This window comes from Hyperoodon ampullatus (assembly GCF_949752795.1).
Source record: "Hyperoodon ampullatus genome assembly, chromosome: 16".
Classification (NCBI taxonomy): Eukaryota; Metazoa; Chordata; class Mammalia; order Artiodactyla; family Ziphiidae; genus Hyperoodon; species Hyperoodon ampullatus.
In genome coordinates, this window is record NC_136929.1 from 66,569,649 (window position 1) to 66,586,215 (window position 16,567).

At 41.1% G+C, this 16,567-nt stretch overlaps 1 protein-coding gene across 5 annotated transcripts in view; it reads left to right on the forward strand.

Moving 5' to 3' along the window:
• DCLK1 (doublecortin like kinase 1) overlaps nucleotides 1-16,567 on the forward strand; it is a gene marked incomplete at both ends in the record, with an annotated part of 315,351 nt that overhangs the window by 142,762 nt on the left and 156,022 nt on the right. For all 5 annotated transcript variants that reach the window (XM_079721778.1, XM_079721779.1, XM_079721780.1 and 2 more), the window contains one exon: nucleotides 15,053-15,152. In XM_079721778.1, coding sequence (XP_079577904.1) covers nucleotides 15,053-15,152 — 100 coding nt within the window. The remainder of the gene's footprint in view (nucleotides 1-15,052; nucleotides 15,153-16,567) is intronic.

Genomic DNA, 16,567 nt, shown 5'->3' on the forward strand with positions numbered 1-16,567 from the left:
ATGGCTGTTGTGTCTGGTAGTTCTAACCGTATTTATATCTGATGAGACTGAATGTTAGAGGCAGAGACTGAATATTGAAACTTGAGGTTGTCTAAATGACAGACAAGGAGAGAACCTCAATGTTGAGATTTACGGTGAATGGTTATGCCTTTTCTATGGTTTTAAAGCTTTAAATGGCTGCTCACTGTGGCAGTTCATGCTTCCATTTCATTTCTTTTAACATCAAGGAAGTTATGACTGGCATGGACAAATGTTTCAGCATGGGGAGAACGTTCACTCGTCTACTTGTCAGGTATTTCAAAAGAATGTGATTTTCAGGGGCTGTAAGGAGATAGCTTATATAGTTACTGCACTGTATTCTTCACATGTGAAAGAAAACTGGATAATATACAGACGGAAAGTAAATGTTATTTTCATGTACTTTGGTTAGCATTGATTGCAGTTCTAATGCCTTACAGTTGCCTGAAGCCTGACAGCCATTAGATGGAATAATTTTCAGTATGAAAACAGTACAAGGGAAAGACAAACTGGAAACTGCTGATTTATTTCGCCTTCTATGCCATGATCGTTGGCATGATCTTTTCTGAGAGTAATCTTGGAAGTTTATGCTTTACCAGGGCTGCATACAATTATTTGCCTTTTGCTAAACACTTGTTCTGTGCCTGACACATGTCCATACATTATCTTATCAAATTCTTTCTACCATCTTGGGAGGTGGATGCAATAGTATTTTCATTCTCTCTATGAAGAAAAGGAGATTTCTAAATGTTGAGTAATCGGCCCAAGTCACCCAGCTAGTAATGAATGGAATTGAGTTTTAAATCAGATGTCCTCAGACTCCAGAGCTGCTTTTCAGAGCTTTTCAAAGCTACGACAGCCATCCAAAGCTACAGTTATATGCTGTCCTGTATTGGTGTTTCATGAAATGAAAATTAGACCATAAACATGTGGAAACATAAACGTGTCCTCATCCAAACATTGAGAGTATCTCCCGGTCCTTGCTAGATGTTCCCTAGATAAATGCACTGACCCTTTATGTGCCATTAGGGACCTTCAGAGCTAATCACGACAGAAGGCCATCGATACCATAAGACTAGTTTCTGAAAGAAAGAAGAATCATGTCAACTTCTCACTAGTGAAATACCTAATAAATAAAAATCAACCATTAGAAATGATTTATGAAAAGCTTTGATTTTTATCCTCTCACTTTGATGTCTTAGGCCCCAAATCTATTTCCCCAGATGGCTGAGTTTTATTTACTCTGTTTCCTTCCAACTAGAGCTAACATTTGTAATAGTTTTTAATGGCCCTGGTGATCTTCACATTTGGGCAGAGCAGATGTGACCAGAAAAAAATACTGTGTATGATTGATTTTTATTTTTCAAGAGAGACCTTTCCCTTGGAAGGTGAAACTGGCAGCTTTTCAAACCATGATTAGCCCTTATAACCAGGGGATGACTTAGGGGGCGGGAAGGAGGGGCAGAGTGTGCCTCTGGCCTTTATCGAAGGGGTTTAATTTTGGTCCATCTCTACTGAGCTGGTAATATTTGGTCTGAAATTTCCTGTTATAGATTCTCCATGTCATCGGTTTCTCCCCTCTTTTCTCCCAGGAAGGGAGAGAAGAGAGTCATGGTCAGGGATGGGCAAAAGCAGAAGGACTCAAAAAATAATCTCAGTTGAGGAATCCACCCTTTTCCCAGCGCACCAGAGTAAGCACAGGAGGACGCTCACGCCCACACACACAGACACATACAGCATCAACTGTATTGATTGTTCATGGGCTCCCATTTCCAGAAGCGGTGGGTCTTGACGGCAGGCTACCCTGCCTTTGGAGATTGCTAGAGTTGGAGTGTATCAGGAGGCCTGGGGGCCTCCCTTGGACCTTAGGTACAGCCACGGGGACTGGCCTTATGCACATGAACCATGGCTAATGACCACTTAGTATGGAATTCTCCCCCAGAGATTGGAAACTGCCTGCCCATGGGTTGAATTCAGGATACCGGTGTGTTTTATTTGGAATGCACAATGTTTTTTTTATTAAAAAAAAAATGAATTGCCAACTTCTAAGAATAGCGGGCTTTCAAATAAAACCCTGATTTCACTTTCTCTTAGGACATCAGTGACTGTAGCAACACTGGGCTAACCTTCCTGCAGCACAGGTGTTGAGGAGGTGACCCTTCTAGGTGAGAGGAGGGTTTCGGTTCATTAGAGCCACCAACTTCCTGTTGTCTGCCTGTGTCAACTGCCATTTTCCACCCCATTTGCGCTGGGTTGTATGATGCTTGGCCCACGTCACTGTTTGTGTTACCCTCCAGGCCTCTGTAAGCATTTGAAGTCGTGATGCTTTACACCTACAGCTCACGCATTGTGGGGAAGTGGCAACCAGCCCCATGTTATTTACCGAACTCTGTATGTAGATAAAAAGGATTATAGAAACTCTAATACACATACTATAGGATGAAGACAAAGAAGAAATGTTGGCCTAGAGTGTTTTGGTCACCATATATAATTTTTTTAAAGGCCATTGAATAAGGAACATCTGCAAGTATATGTTCATCGTTGTATACCCATACCAGCATTTATTTATAAAAACCATGTTTTGGGGGCTTCCCTGGTGGCGCAGTGGTTGAGAGTCCGCCTGCCGATGCAGGGGACACGGGTTCGTGCCCCGGTCTGGGAAGATCCCACATGCCCCGGAGCGGCTGGGCCCGTGAGCCATGGCCGCTGAGCCTACGCGTCTGGAGCCTGTGCTCCACAACGGGAGGGGCCACAGTGGTGAGAGGCCCGCGTACCGCAAACAAACAAACAAACAAACAAACAAACAATGTTTTGAAACCAAGCCTTCATTTTGGACTTCATAAAATTTTTTATCTTACTATTGCCGTGTCTTTTAGCCTTTTGTCAGTTTTGCTTAGATCTCAATACAATTATGCAGAACAGTATTATCATTCAAACAACTCCAAAAGATCCTAGAGAATGTTTTCATTAGCAATTTAAAAAACCTATTCTCAAATACATTTTTGGAAGAATAAGTTTTTTTCTCCAATAATATTTTTGATGCTATATAAATGTTTGTTTGTCTTAGCTGCAAACGTTTGAGTTGGGGTACAATAAAAGTAATTTTTTTCATATAATAATTTTAGAATGTAATTTTCGGTTGCATTTGGACTGAATACTACTGGAATCATTATGCTCAACTAGAAGTGGTTAAGCATCCACCAGCCAGAACACTGACCAATATGTTACATATAACACACAGGAGACAAAAGGCTGTATCCTCAGCTCATTTAAAAAATCCAATGTTTTAGGAGCGCTCCCATTGTGAAGGTGTTGATGGTGATGATGGTGGTACCAGTGGTGATGGTGGCCATGGTGTTGATGGTCATGGGGGCAGTGGTGATGGTGGTAACAATCATTTTGGAGATCTCAGATTTATGGGAATGTCATCATTTGAAAAACATCATTTACTTGAGAAGACTAATTTGAATTGTATTTAAAAATCCCTTTTTTTTAAACATCTTTATTGGAGTATAATTGCTTTACAGTGGTGTGTTAGCTTCTGCTTTATTAAAAAAAATCCCTTTTAATGTCAAGCTGTAAAGTCAGAAAAGTAGATTAGAAATAGAAATAGAAAGATTGAAAACAACCAACTCCATACTTTAATGTCAAGCAATTTACAAATTTTCCTGGAAGAAGCATGCTTCCATGGGTTTGGGAATATCATTTTTTGCCTGTAACCTCAAGTGACAAGCCAGTGCACAAGAACATGAAAAGCAGAGTGTTTGTCTTTATATTTTTATCCCTCAAATAGATACCAATTCTTTGGATTGTGATTTTCTTGTAAACCTTTTTAAAAAATCGGGTTTTACCAAAGGGTATTTGTGAGGAATCAACATAATGTTAGTTAAGTCTCTCTTTGGGGCCTGGCGCATCATAGGCCTTTGCACTGGTCTTGGGCTCCTGAAACATCAAGGGGGAAATAAGTCATGCACTGATTCACTGGTCATGTGCATGTAGAGATAAGAGTCAATAAAATTGCAAGAGAGCTAAATGCTTTAAGTACATCTTTAACTCCTGATCAGGGAAACCATATCTGAGAGTGCTGCCTTGCACAGGTTTTGTGGGCTGCGTTTGAAGCCCAACCTTTGTGATCCATGCTTCCTAATTCACCTGCACTCCAGGAACCCCGTCGCAGAGCTCCTTAAGCCAGCTTTTCAGTGTCCTAAGTTTAATTTACCCCACACCTGTCCTGTTCAGGGTGTTTCCCAGGCTGACGAACATTTAGTGGAAGCATCTCAGAGCATCACTTTTTTGTCCTTCCTCTTGACATTGACAAACGGTGACCCTGCTCTGCCACAAACACAAGCAAATGGAATAAACACGCATGGAAGAATACACTTTCGTAAATCTTTTTGGAAGGTGTAATTATTTTCAAGGAGCTTTATATGGATGTTTCTAGATCAAAAGTTGCATGGACTGAATGCAGCCCAGAAGAACCTTTTGTATGGATTTGTTTATGTGGTGTTGCAGATATATATATATATATTTTTAAGTTGGGGGATATTAAATTTGACAATTCTTATTTAAATATGAAGTCATAAAGTACTGCAGGGTGACACAGCGCTTGGCGCTGCTGGCGTTAGATGTGGCATTTATTATCCTTTTTGCTACAGTCACCACTGATGTGTGCCTGGTCCGCCTCCCTCATCTGTGTTCTCTGCCAGGCCCAGGCTGTGTTGTGACTTTCACCGAGGGCGGCCGGAGCACCTCTCGGCATTGGCAGTGAGAGCTTGAAGTATTTCTCCGACTTGTTTGAAGCTACCGTTATGGCCCACACCTCTGTTCAAATGTTAAGCAGACAGCCCAGTATTAACTCTGGGTGCCACATTTTCCCCTTGGGGGTTACTTTTCCTCATCTGCTCTGAAAAGCTCTGTATTTGTTGGCTTCATGTGTCTCGTAATAGTTTTATGTCTTTTTTTCCAGTGATCATAGTATAATGTTTCTGCCTAATTAGAAACTGAGCCACAATCTCCACTACCTATTTACATGGATCTTTTAGAAGATCCTCTCAGCAACAGCATGCAAGTTTAACTCTTTTTCTAGCCCTGAAAAGAATGACTTGAATTAGGCTTGTCAAATAACCCAGTTCTTGGGCGTGGCAGCCCTCAGCTTGAACATCCATTGCCTTAGTCCGTTAGGGCTACTGTAACACAATACTGTAGAACTTCCCTGGTAGTACAGTGGTTAAGAGTCCACCTGCCAATGCAGGGGACACGGGTTCGAGCCCTGGTCCAGGAAGATCCCACATGCCGCGGAGCAACTAAGCCCATGCGCTCTAGAGTCCTTGAGCCACAACTATTCAAGCCCGCGTGCCTAGAGCCCGTGCTCCACAACCAGAGAAGCCACCGCAACCAAGAGTAGGCCCCACTCACCACAACTAGAGAAAGCCCACGCGCAGCAACGAAGACCCAACACAGCCAAATAAATAAAATAAATATATAAATAAATAAATAAAATACAAACAAAAGAAGTACTGTAGTCTGGGTGGGTTGTAAACAACAGAAATTTATTTCTCACAGTCCTAGAGGCTGAGAAATCCAAGATTGAGTGTCTGGTAAGAGCCTGCTTCCTAGATGGCTGTCTTTTTGCTGTAAACTCACCTGGCAGAAGGGGCAAAGGAACCCCCTCAGGCTTCTTTTATAAGGACCCTAATCCCATGACCTAATCACCTCCCAGAGGCCCTACTTTCCAATACCATCACATTGGGGGCTAGGATTTCAGCATATAGATTTGGGGGGACACATTCAGACTGTAGCATCCATCTTGAGGTAAGTGGTGTGCATTTGCTTCTGAGCTCAGATCAGAGATTATTTGTGCCCTCTTTAAAGAGAGGACTGTGTGACAGTTGCCATGTTCTTGCACTATGGTTTAACTCCTTAAGTGAAGAGGGGCAGGTAGAGTAAGCTATTTCTTTTTAATAGATTTTATTGATTGATTGATTGCTGCGTTGGGTCTTCACTGCTGTGCGTGGGCTTTCTCTAGTTGTGGCGAGCAGGGGCTACTCTTCATTGTGGTGCGCGAGCTTCTCATTGCGGTGGCTTCTCTTGTTGCAGAGCATGGGCTAGAGGCACGCAGGCTTCGGTAGTTGTGGCATGCAGGCTCAGTAGTTGTGGCTCGCAGGCTCAGTAGTTGTGGCACACAGGCTTAGTTGCTCCACGGCATGTGGGATCTTCCCAGACTAGGGCTCCAGCCCGTGTCCCCTGCATTGGCAGGCGGATTCTTAACCACTGTGCCACCAGGGAAGCCCTTAGAGTAAGCTATTTTAAGGATGTCGTAGCCAACAGGAGGGAAGTCTCAGGAGAAAGCAAACACAGCAGTGGGATTGGGGTTACATTAACTTGTCAAGAGGGCAGAATTGGAGGCCTCTGAGGTCAGCTCTGTTCTCTACACTCCTCTTTCCCAGATGTTCAAAGGTTTTAGTATTCCATTCTCAAATGGTAGTATTTAGTATTCCATTCTCAAATGGTAGCCCCAGATTCCCCAGCATGATGCCTGGCTCAGAGACCTACCATGCCTGACCAGTGCCAGCACTAATAGTAGCAGCTGCCCATCCCCCTGTGGCTTCCCTGTGGGCCAGTAGTTACTGAGGGCTTTAACTACCTTCATTCGTTGAATTCTCAAGGAACTCTGCACAATAAGTCCCATTTTACAGATGCAGAAACTGAGGCTGAGGACGTTTAATAGCTGCCCAAGGTCACATACCTATTAGGTGGCAGAGCCAATGCCCCCTGTCAGTATTTGGTACTAGAGGGTCACTTTACTCCAAAAAAAAAAAAAAAGAAGAAGAAAAAGAGATGTTAGTATTTAAAAAATACGATAAGTAATGAAAGATAAATCATTTAGAATAGGTTGCTGTCCCATGAAGGATGGTGACCCCGTATGAAGAGCGCATTGCTCCATCAGAGAGGATGCTCCACGGCGGTCTTCCCTAGCTGATGTCCGTGTGAGCCAGCGGCTGAGAACACACTCAAGGAATAGATGTACTTCTATTCCATAATTGTTTGGATTTTTTTTTTTCTGGTTGACCCAGCAAATTAAATTGCTCGCATTTCAAAAGAGAACGTTTCTTTTTTCCATTTCTTTCAAGCATCAGCATGTTATTCCATTGTTAGCTCCTAGCCAGTTCTGAATTTCAACAATATTATCCACTTTTGCAAAAAAAGATCCTAGAGCTTCAAACTTGTAAAAAGCAGTTTGAGGATCTTTCTTTTCTTCTCTCTGTTACTATTATTTTACTATTATTAGAATAATGTATTGCTTTTCTTACTGGTTATATCTTTTTCTGGGGAAGAACCAGAGTTTCTTGAAAATATTTTTCTTTATTAGAAATTTCTTCTTTTTCGTCTTTACTGGAGCATACTTTCTTTACAATGTTGTGTTAGTTTCTGCTTTATAACAAAGTGAATCAGCTCTACGTATACATATATCCCCATATCCCCTCCCTCCTGCGACTCCCTCCCACCCTCCCTCTCCCACCCCTCTAGGTCGTCACAAAGCATCGAGCTGATCTCCCTGTGCTATGCAGCAGCTTCCCACTAGAATTTCTAGCTAGAAGAGCAATTGTAAGATAAACTACCGTTTGCATAAGTTTGTCATCAAAGAAATGAAAAAGTGATAAAGGAACAGTGGAGAATGTATTTTTGTGACAATAACATAACGTATTCCTAATATTTGGCTATAAACTAATTGTAGACATATTTTAGAACCAGAAATGTATGGAATTACATGATTATAGAACAGGAAAATTCACACTGGTCGACTTATAATATCATGTGTCATAACAACGTTCAATGCTAAGAGTTAAGAAATGAAGCCAAGTATGGAATGAAATTGGAAGAGAAATCTTCTCAAAACTAAGTTTTGACAGGAGGAGGGGGCCTATGTGTGCCAGGTTTTAACTGAGAGCTAATTATAATGGTCATATTACGAGTTGTGTAGAAAGGAGTTTGTTGATTCTGGTGCCTTAGATACACAGGTGACTGGACATTTTTTCAAAGGTCTAAGTATTCCTTTTTGGTAAAGATTATCTCATCAAACTGTAGACAACAGAACCTTTAAAGCTACCCTCTTTAACTGGTATCAAGAAGAAATTATTATAATTAGTATTATATCCTTTTTTTAAAAAAGAAAATTGAAACAGAAAGGATAGGGATACTCAATGATTCCAATAAATGGACTGAATTTCTTGGCTTTTATTTTTTGTCGTGGTTTGTAATTTCACTTAAAATACATTAAATAGGTGACAGTGAAATATTTTAGCGTCTCTAACATACCAGGAGACACCTGATAAAGACCCAGTGGCTGGTGTGGCTTCAAACCTATGAGGCCATGGCTGCAGAGATATCCCTAATTTCGTTGGTAGAGGTCACTCTTGTAAAGAAAATCTCATCATACAGGCGCTGCTGAGACGCTCGCCCTGTTCCCTGATGTCAGCGTCACCATGGAGATCTCATTCCAGTGAGGGGGAATGGATTCCACAGTCCTGCTTTGGAAATGTGTAAATAGCAGATGCTTTTATTGCCTTTGTTTGAATCTCTGCCCTTGCAGAGCAACTCATACCGGAAGCTCAGAGCAGAGGAAGTCCATATTTGTCTGCTGTGATTTCCCCGCCGCCCTCCATGTAAGCAGCTTGGTCCCCTGGGACGAGAGTGCATAAAGACAAGTTAATGGGAAAGATATGCATTCAGATTTCACATAAAGAATGTCAGAAAACTGAATAATGTTTTCCTTGAGTCAAAGAAATAATTCAAACTTGCTTTAATAATTTTTATTAGACACTTTTTATTATAAGCTATTAATGTACAATATATGGGATAACTAAATGGTTTTATCAACTGAAATTTATAATACAAAATGGAAGGGTACATGTTTCTGTGAATTTGAATAGTCTTGTTTTCCTGAAACTTGGTAGTTAAGAGCCTGCATTTGAATTCTAACTGACCTGGTTTCAAATTCCTATTGATCTTCTGTTTAATCTGGCTAAGTTTTTTTAAATCTTAAGGTAGGGAAAATAGTAGCATCTAACTATTGTTTAATAGTCTGTCTCCTTCATAGTAGAGGGGCTTAAATGTAATAATGTATATTGAAGATTAAGCACAGTAATATATATAGAAATATTCTTGTTGCTGTATCACACCCCAAAGAGAATTTTCATCTTTTCTTTATATCTTCGTCACATAATTACTGTGGTAAAACAGAACCATTACAGAAACTGATAAGCAAGAGAATTTAAGTAACTGGTCCAAGTGTATCAATGACTATGGCAAATCTGTGCTCAGAACCTCTGTATCCTGATCCTCATTCAAAGGCTTTTTCCAGCACATCTGGCAATTATAATCATCCATGCTTTTTCAGATACGGTGGTTATGGTATCATGCTAACCACCACCAGGGATAAAGTCGGATGCTATAAATGGAATGTTTATATTCGGGATTAGATTTTCACATAGTAACCAAAGTGTTAGATAAGAACTGAAAATTAATTGATGGAATATTAAGCCTTGTGTGCCATAAAACTGACTACGTCTTTTATGAATTGTATACAGTACATCTATAATTTCTTTCCTAGTGTAGGGACATTTCAACAAAGGACGCTTTTCACAGAGGAATACAAATCTCCAGTTTCCACAAAACTAAAAGTTGGTGACAGACGCTGATAGGCCCTGATTAAGATAATGGTTCATAGAACTATATATATAAGTGTGGAAGCAGGTAAACATATTTGCAGATGACTGTCACAGCATCATTTCAGTGGAAACTGGATGGAAATCAGAGGCATGAACCCAACTTCTTTTTTTTTTTTTTTTTTGTGGTACGCGGGCCTCTCACTGTTGTGGCCTCTTCCGTTGCGGAGCACAGGCTCCGGACGCGCAGGCCCAGCGGCCATGGCTCACGGGCCCAGCTGCTTCGCGGCATGTGGGATCTTCCCGGACCGGGGCACGAACCCATGTCCCCTGCATCGGCAGGCGGACTCTCAACCAGTGCGCCACCAGGGAAGCCCCCCAACTTCTTGTTAGCAACTTCTACCAGCTTTGCACCAATTCCCTGATACTAATTCGAAGTGTGCTTTGCACCAAGATAATTATACCAGTAGAACCCCTATTCTCAAAGTGAGAAGGGGCACCCATATGCTACATTTGACCCAAATCTACTTAGAGAAGAAGGCTGTTCGTTGTGCCCAGGAGTTACATACTAAGTTTTTTAAAAAATGTTTTATTTGTTTATATTAGGTATATATTTGATTTATACTTATTTTGAAGGAAAACTATATTTGAGCTAATAAAAATAGCTAACATTTATTGAGGATTTATTCTCTTCAGATTCACAGTCGAATTCTTACAACCACCAATATGATAAGGAGGCATAGAGAATAGCATCTGCAGAGCTGGGTTAATGCAGAACCCGGGCTTTGACGACAGGGCTGTGCTCCTGGGAAGTGGTGCCAGAGCACATGTTCTGCATTGTGGCACAGAATCGCACTCAGGGAGGCACTGCCTCTGCCCAAAGTTTAGGATCTTTAGAAGCAGGGTTTCCTGACTTGCTCAAGTCAGTGGTAATGGCAGAGCCCGAGCTGCACCCCAGCCACCTGCCTCCAGACCCATGACAAACCACTGGAAGGTATTGCAGGTTACTCTCTGCTGAATTACTAATTCACCACAGTGTGTTAGGAGTGTCGGTCTGTGCACACATGTGCTGGGAATGAATAGGGGAAGGATGAGGGCCGTCATGTTCTCAAGGCCTAGCATGGTGGCTGGCAAATAATAGGTGCCCAGTGAACAGTTACTGAGTGAAGATTAGGTGTTCAGAGCAGGGGCGAGTCACTCTGGATTGGAGTGGATAGAGAAGGTAAGGCTTGGATCTTCAACTGAGCTTTGACTCATAGGAGGGATTTGAATAGGCAGAGAGTTAGTAGGAGGGGATGCCTAATGGGGAAAAAAATCATACCAAAGCCACACACGCATAGGAAAGTAAAAGCCCTTTTCCAAGGAGAATAAGTAAAGCAGATAAACTGGAACATAGTTGGTTGTTCCAGGTTGGAGCATAGTACTTAGATTTATCTCTCCATCCAACCATCCACCCACCCACCCACCCACCCATCCAACTATCCACCCACCCACCCATCCATCCATCCACCCACCCACCCACCCACCCATCCACCCATCCAATGCTTATTAAGTATGAGGCACCATGTCATGGGTAAACCTACCATAGACTTGAAAGATAGGTTGGAACCTCATTTTGAAGAGTCTGGAATGCCAAGCTCAAAGATGAACTTTAATTTGATGATAAGCCATTGATGCTTTTCTGAGCCATGGAGGGAGATGGTGAAAGTTTTCTGAGGAGAAGGAGATTAAGAGAATTAAATAGGACCGGTGGGAGAGAAAGCAGATGGGAGTGAGAAAAACCATGAGAGGGAAATGCTAAGGTCCACAGGTGAGAGGCTAAGCTCTGGACTGATGTGGTGATGGGGGTGAAGAGGAGGGTCAGGAAAGGCCTGGGCTTGGGAGACGGTACAGAGGCAGCATCTGTGGCCATGGAGACAGTGGAGGTGGGTGTATGCTGACAGTACCGACTCTTCTGGGGGCAAGAGAATGATGGTTAAACAGGAACAGGTTGGACTTTCTTTTCTCAAACTTCTTATCTCTGCCTTTGCATCTTCCCTGGATCTAATCCTGATGCATGATTCCAACAGCTGATACCTACCAACCAGAGAGTTCATGAAAGAATAGGTCAACTCTCACTATCTTGTTGTAGCAAGGAGCATGTTTTTTTTTAAATCCATAAATGGAACTTATTTCTCCAAGCTGGTTACCACGCTGACTTTTGAGAACCTCAAACTTAAAAAGGAATAGCAATGTGTAAATATATAAAGTCAGATCATTTTGCACAACATTGGTTTTACATTTCTCTATCTTTTCTAATCTTTTGATGTCAGAATGTATGGTAATGCCTAAAGGAAAGTTCTCAAAGTATATTGGCCTAGAGACAAGGGTTATAAATCTTCCTCTGTTATTCTTTATTGTTAGAAGGAATACATTTACAGCTACCTCAATATCAGTGAGAAAGAGTGGGAGCACGGATAATTGAAGGGCATAGATGATCCTGAATCCATATTTATTGTAACCTTGTGTCTAAGCCTCTGCTATCAACTGTTTTACCGAGGCTTCTAACAGGGAGCAGTTTTATAAATTTGAATTTGATCTACTGACCGTACCCACCTTCTCTGGTGGGAGGTTGTGAGCAGGGAAATGGCTAAATGGTGCCAGAGCAGAAAGCATAGAAAACATCACAGTTTCTGACAGTTGAACAAATTCTTGATTTTAGTCACTGAAAATTGAGACGTAAATGAATCCATGTTGCTTGGCATTGAAAGGACTTTTCCCTTTTTTTTGTGCTGGGCGATGACAGTTCGTTTTCCTTAATCATCACTGCGTTCCTTTTACGTTCTTGGAATCCTGGAGCTGGAAACAACATCAAAAGTTCATCCTTTTTCAGTTCCCACTTGCCAACAGAATTATACCTAAACCGTCCAGGCTGCATCATTGTCTGTTCTGTTCTCTGAGTCTGAGTCTAGGAGGCTGGTCATGGGATTATGATGGATGGGAGTTGGCTGGCAACCTGCTTATAACACGCTGTAGTTTTGATAGTTATTTGTCTGCTTAGCAGTGGCATAAAATAGGCACCAGTAGATGAATGTCTTCTCGTTGGCCATCTGATGCTCTAAAATGCAAATGATGGGACTGTGAGGAAAGAAAGGACAGTTTCTTTTGGAAAACAGTACTTTTCATCCATCAGAGCTTTGTCATGATAAAATTTGGCACAAAGCCTGGCACAGAGTAGGCCCAGCATAAATGTTTGAATGATTTAAAAATTAGCCAATAAATATTTATCAGCTAGAGAAACATGGCTGCTCAGGAGTAGGTAAGTGACTCTTATTTCCTCTGTGTGTTCTTTTCACTTATGGCTGTCAGCATGGTACCAAAGGGACCCTGTCAAACAGGAGTTCATACCAGTGCGGGTGAGAAGGGTTCCAGAATCAAATAAGTCTGGGAAACACTATGTTCTTCTATCATCTCCTCCTTGGAGTTGCAGTGTACGTTAGCACACTAAGGGTTTTGAGAAGACCAGAAATAAAGAAACCTGTTTATACTGGTTAAATATTTCCCAAATCTCTTTGGCCATAGGACCATTTTGGGCATAAATGCTATTAATCATTCTCACTTTAGGAAATACTGCTTTTTTAGGGTTAATTCACATTGTGCCCGAAAAAGACACGGTTTCCCATTCTTACTCATTTTTGTATGCATGTGTGCTGTATGCTAATGGACATACAGTCGGCACAATGTGGACTTCTGCACGTAAAATGACAACGGCCTATGTAGGGTTGGTTGGGATGATACCCACGCTGATAAAGAAAGCTGGGGTGAGGAGTGCTGTGTCATAAAGGTAAAAATGAACAAGGTCATGAGAGGAGTAAAACGGAGAGTGGGTTCTGAATTCAACGAGCCTGTTTTTAACCCAAGTAGACAGAGCTTCTAACACGAGTCTTAAGACCTTGGGTCCGTCTTCCTCGATGATTTCAAAGTCCCCCTTAAGACACCTGTGTTTTCAAAGCTTTTGCAGACAGAATAAGCACTGACAACCATGAATGTCCTTCACTCATACTTAATGCTTACTATCAAACTGTTAGAGGAATATCATTCCTAAAACCTCAGCCAAGCGATTATTTGGAAATGAGAGATTATTTGAGAAAAACTATCTAAAGCCTCCACAGCATTGCATTTGGGACTCTAAAGTGTTCTCCCAACTTATTTCTGGAAGTCCTACAGCATCTTTGACTTGTCAGGGTCATGCTACAGGAACTGACAAGGAACAGAACCCCACAGGTTCTCTGTGGATGAAGCTACCAACAGATAAGGGAGGGGCTCGTAGGAAACACAGACCAAAAATATCTCACATACCAGACACAGGGAAGCTTGTCTCTGGTCCTTAAATATCCAAGGGAAAGTGCAATAGATAAATAAAGTCTATTTCATGCAGCTCTGAATGGTGCCTTCAACTGACCGCTTTACAATCTGCTCCAAGCAAAGAAAATTGAAAATAGATAGAAATCAGCAGTGTTTCCGGTGCCTTCTGCTGGCATTATACATACTGTGAACAAAAAAAGTATTACACTGCACGTCCACGTATCCACAGACAGAGAGCAATAAGCTTGAAATTATTCATCTGGACCACGTTTACTTTGGAAAGCGGCATTTAGCTCTCAAAGTTCGTATTGGAGAAGAAATTGAATAAATATCAAAAAGTTGTTTAAAAACTTTCCCTTTGTGTGACTACAAGCTGGGGAGCCCACAGGAGTGTTAAAGTTTAGCTTAGCTTGAGTGCAGGGCATACAGTTCCTCCGTATCTAAATCTCAGAAATAACTGGCTTTTTCTATTATTCCTTGTATGAAGGGTACCATTTTTGTTTTAGCTAGAGGTAGAATGGGTCTCAAGTAGATTGTTCTATTCTTGTTAGGATATAACTATTCTTCTCCATTTGTTACCCCAAGGATCATCGTGTGTATGGCAACTGTGGCATCAGTTACTAGAAAATGTATTTGTTGCTAAAATCAGATGCTGACTTTTATTGCTATCAAGGACTGTTACATTCAGAAGAGTGAAGGAGCGCTCCTTTTCCACATGTTGCTGCATCCTCTCTGTTATGAAAATAAAGGGTTCTTACCTCATATCCTATTGATATATCAAGTAATAAATGTGACAGTTACCGGTTCTGTTTTCCTTATCCCGTCTTCCTGCACCACTGAAACGGAACAAGTTTCTTACTAGTAACAGATGCTTGAAACCTTCTTTTGAAATTCCTCTGGAGACACTGCCCTGTTGATTCCATTAGATGGGAAGTGGCTTTATGCAGATGTCCACTTGCAGGGATGCATTGTTGTAATTGCTGTTCTGCTGACCCCTTGCTGAGTGCCATGCTTTTCTCTTGTAGGTGATGTGCCTTCAGGACTTTTTTGGTGACGATGACATTTTTATTGCATGTGGACCGGAGAAGTTCCGTTACCAGGATGATTTCTTGCTAGATGAAAGTGGTAAGGAAAAAAAAAAAAAAGTTCAAAACCAGGGGAAATTTGAGGCAGCTTTCCAAAATGAGCTGCACCAGGCCAAGATTATGTCAACTCAAAAGCTACCAAATCAGTTTCAGATCCTCAACCAACATGGCTTTTCCATATCTTGAATTTCTTTGATTTTTTTTTTAATATAGAAAACAGATGAAATGATCATTGGAAAGGTTAAATCATTTAAAGGGTAAATTACCAGTGGCTAATTTATAACCATTTCATAACTACATTGATGTTCTATAGAAAAATCATGGTGCATATTTCTACATTTTTAATTATATATTTTTGTCAAAATGCGTAGTTGAAAGATGTGTAACATAAAATTATTGAGTATATGTCTAGACTCAGCTTTCGCATGGCCTCCGTTATCCTTCAGGTCCTAACTGAGAAAGATGGTTGTGTGTCCTTTTCCTTTAAATGCTTCAAAATTTGTATGTCATTAGAATCTATGAAGGATCAAAAGAGAGGAGGGAAGCTTCCTTCCATTGAAAATGGAATGTGATTTTTTTTTTTTTTACATTTGTTAGAGGAGGAACAGTTGATAAAGAGGGAAAGGTGCATCTTAGCAAATGAATGTGAAAGGTTGTAATTTCAAGGATGATGTTTTTTGATACCATAAATCATCTCAGAATCTTAACAGCATCACAGGGAAGATTATTGTCCTGAACAGAGACCTTTCCTTGATCATATTACTTCTGGTTTAATTAGGGACATAGTATATATTTATTGACAATTCAAACTGTTGCTAGTTGGAAATACTTTTTGACGTGATAGTGAAATTCTTGCTTAGATGAATGCATGTAAATCAGTGAGTTTTTGAGTGAGTGGCTGGGAAATACTGGAGCTCCAATACAGCTGATGTACATTCACATGGAGTATCTACGTATCACGTAGAGTTACATGCATTTAAACACACTACAATTATTTCGTCATTTTAACATGACTTAGGGTATATAGGGAGGGATGAGACTAAGAGAGATTGTCCCTTTATCATGAAAACTTTAAATGCCCAATAAAAGTTTATATCGATATATCCCTTGAAGAGATTTAAGTCATTTTGGTTGAAAGGGCTTAACTGGAAGAGTGGTTTGGTGTCTCTTTCCCTCTAAATAAGTTTTCTCTAAATGCCTTCCATCTTTATCTCTGATAGACTATCCTTGGGGGCACAGATTTATGTACACCTATCACACATATAATGTCCTCTGGGAGGGCCTTCTTCAGGATGAGACAGCTTTGCCATTGTGCAAAACAACCGAATGTTAGGAGTCAGGCAGAAGAGCCGGCAGCACAGTTTTGAGAAAAATAAACTGCCTTGACTTTCGATTTAAAGGAAATGGCTGTTTCTGATAGAACGGTCTGAGAGACCAGATGCGTTCTGAAATGAG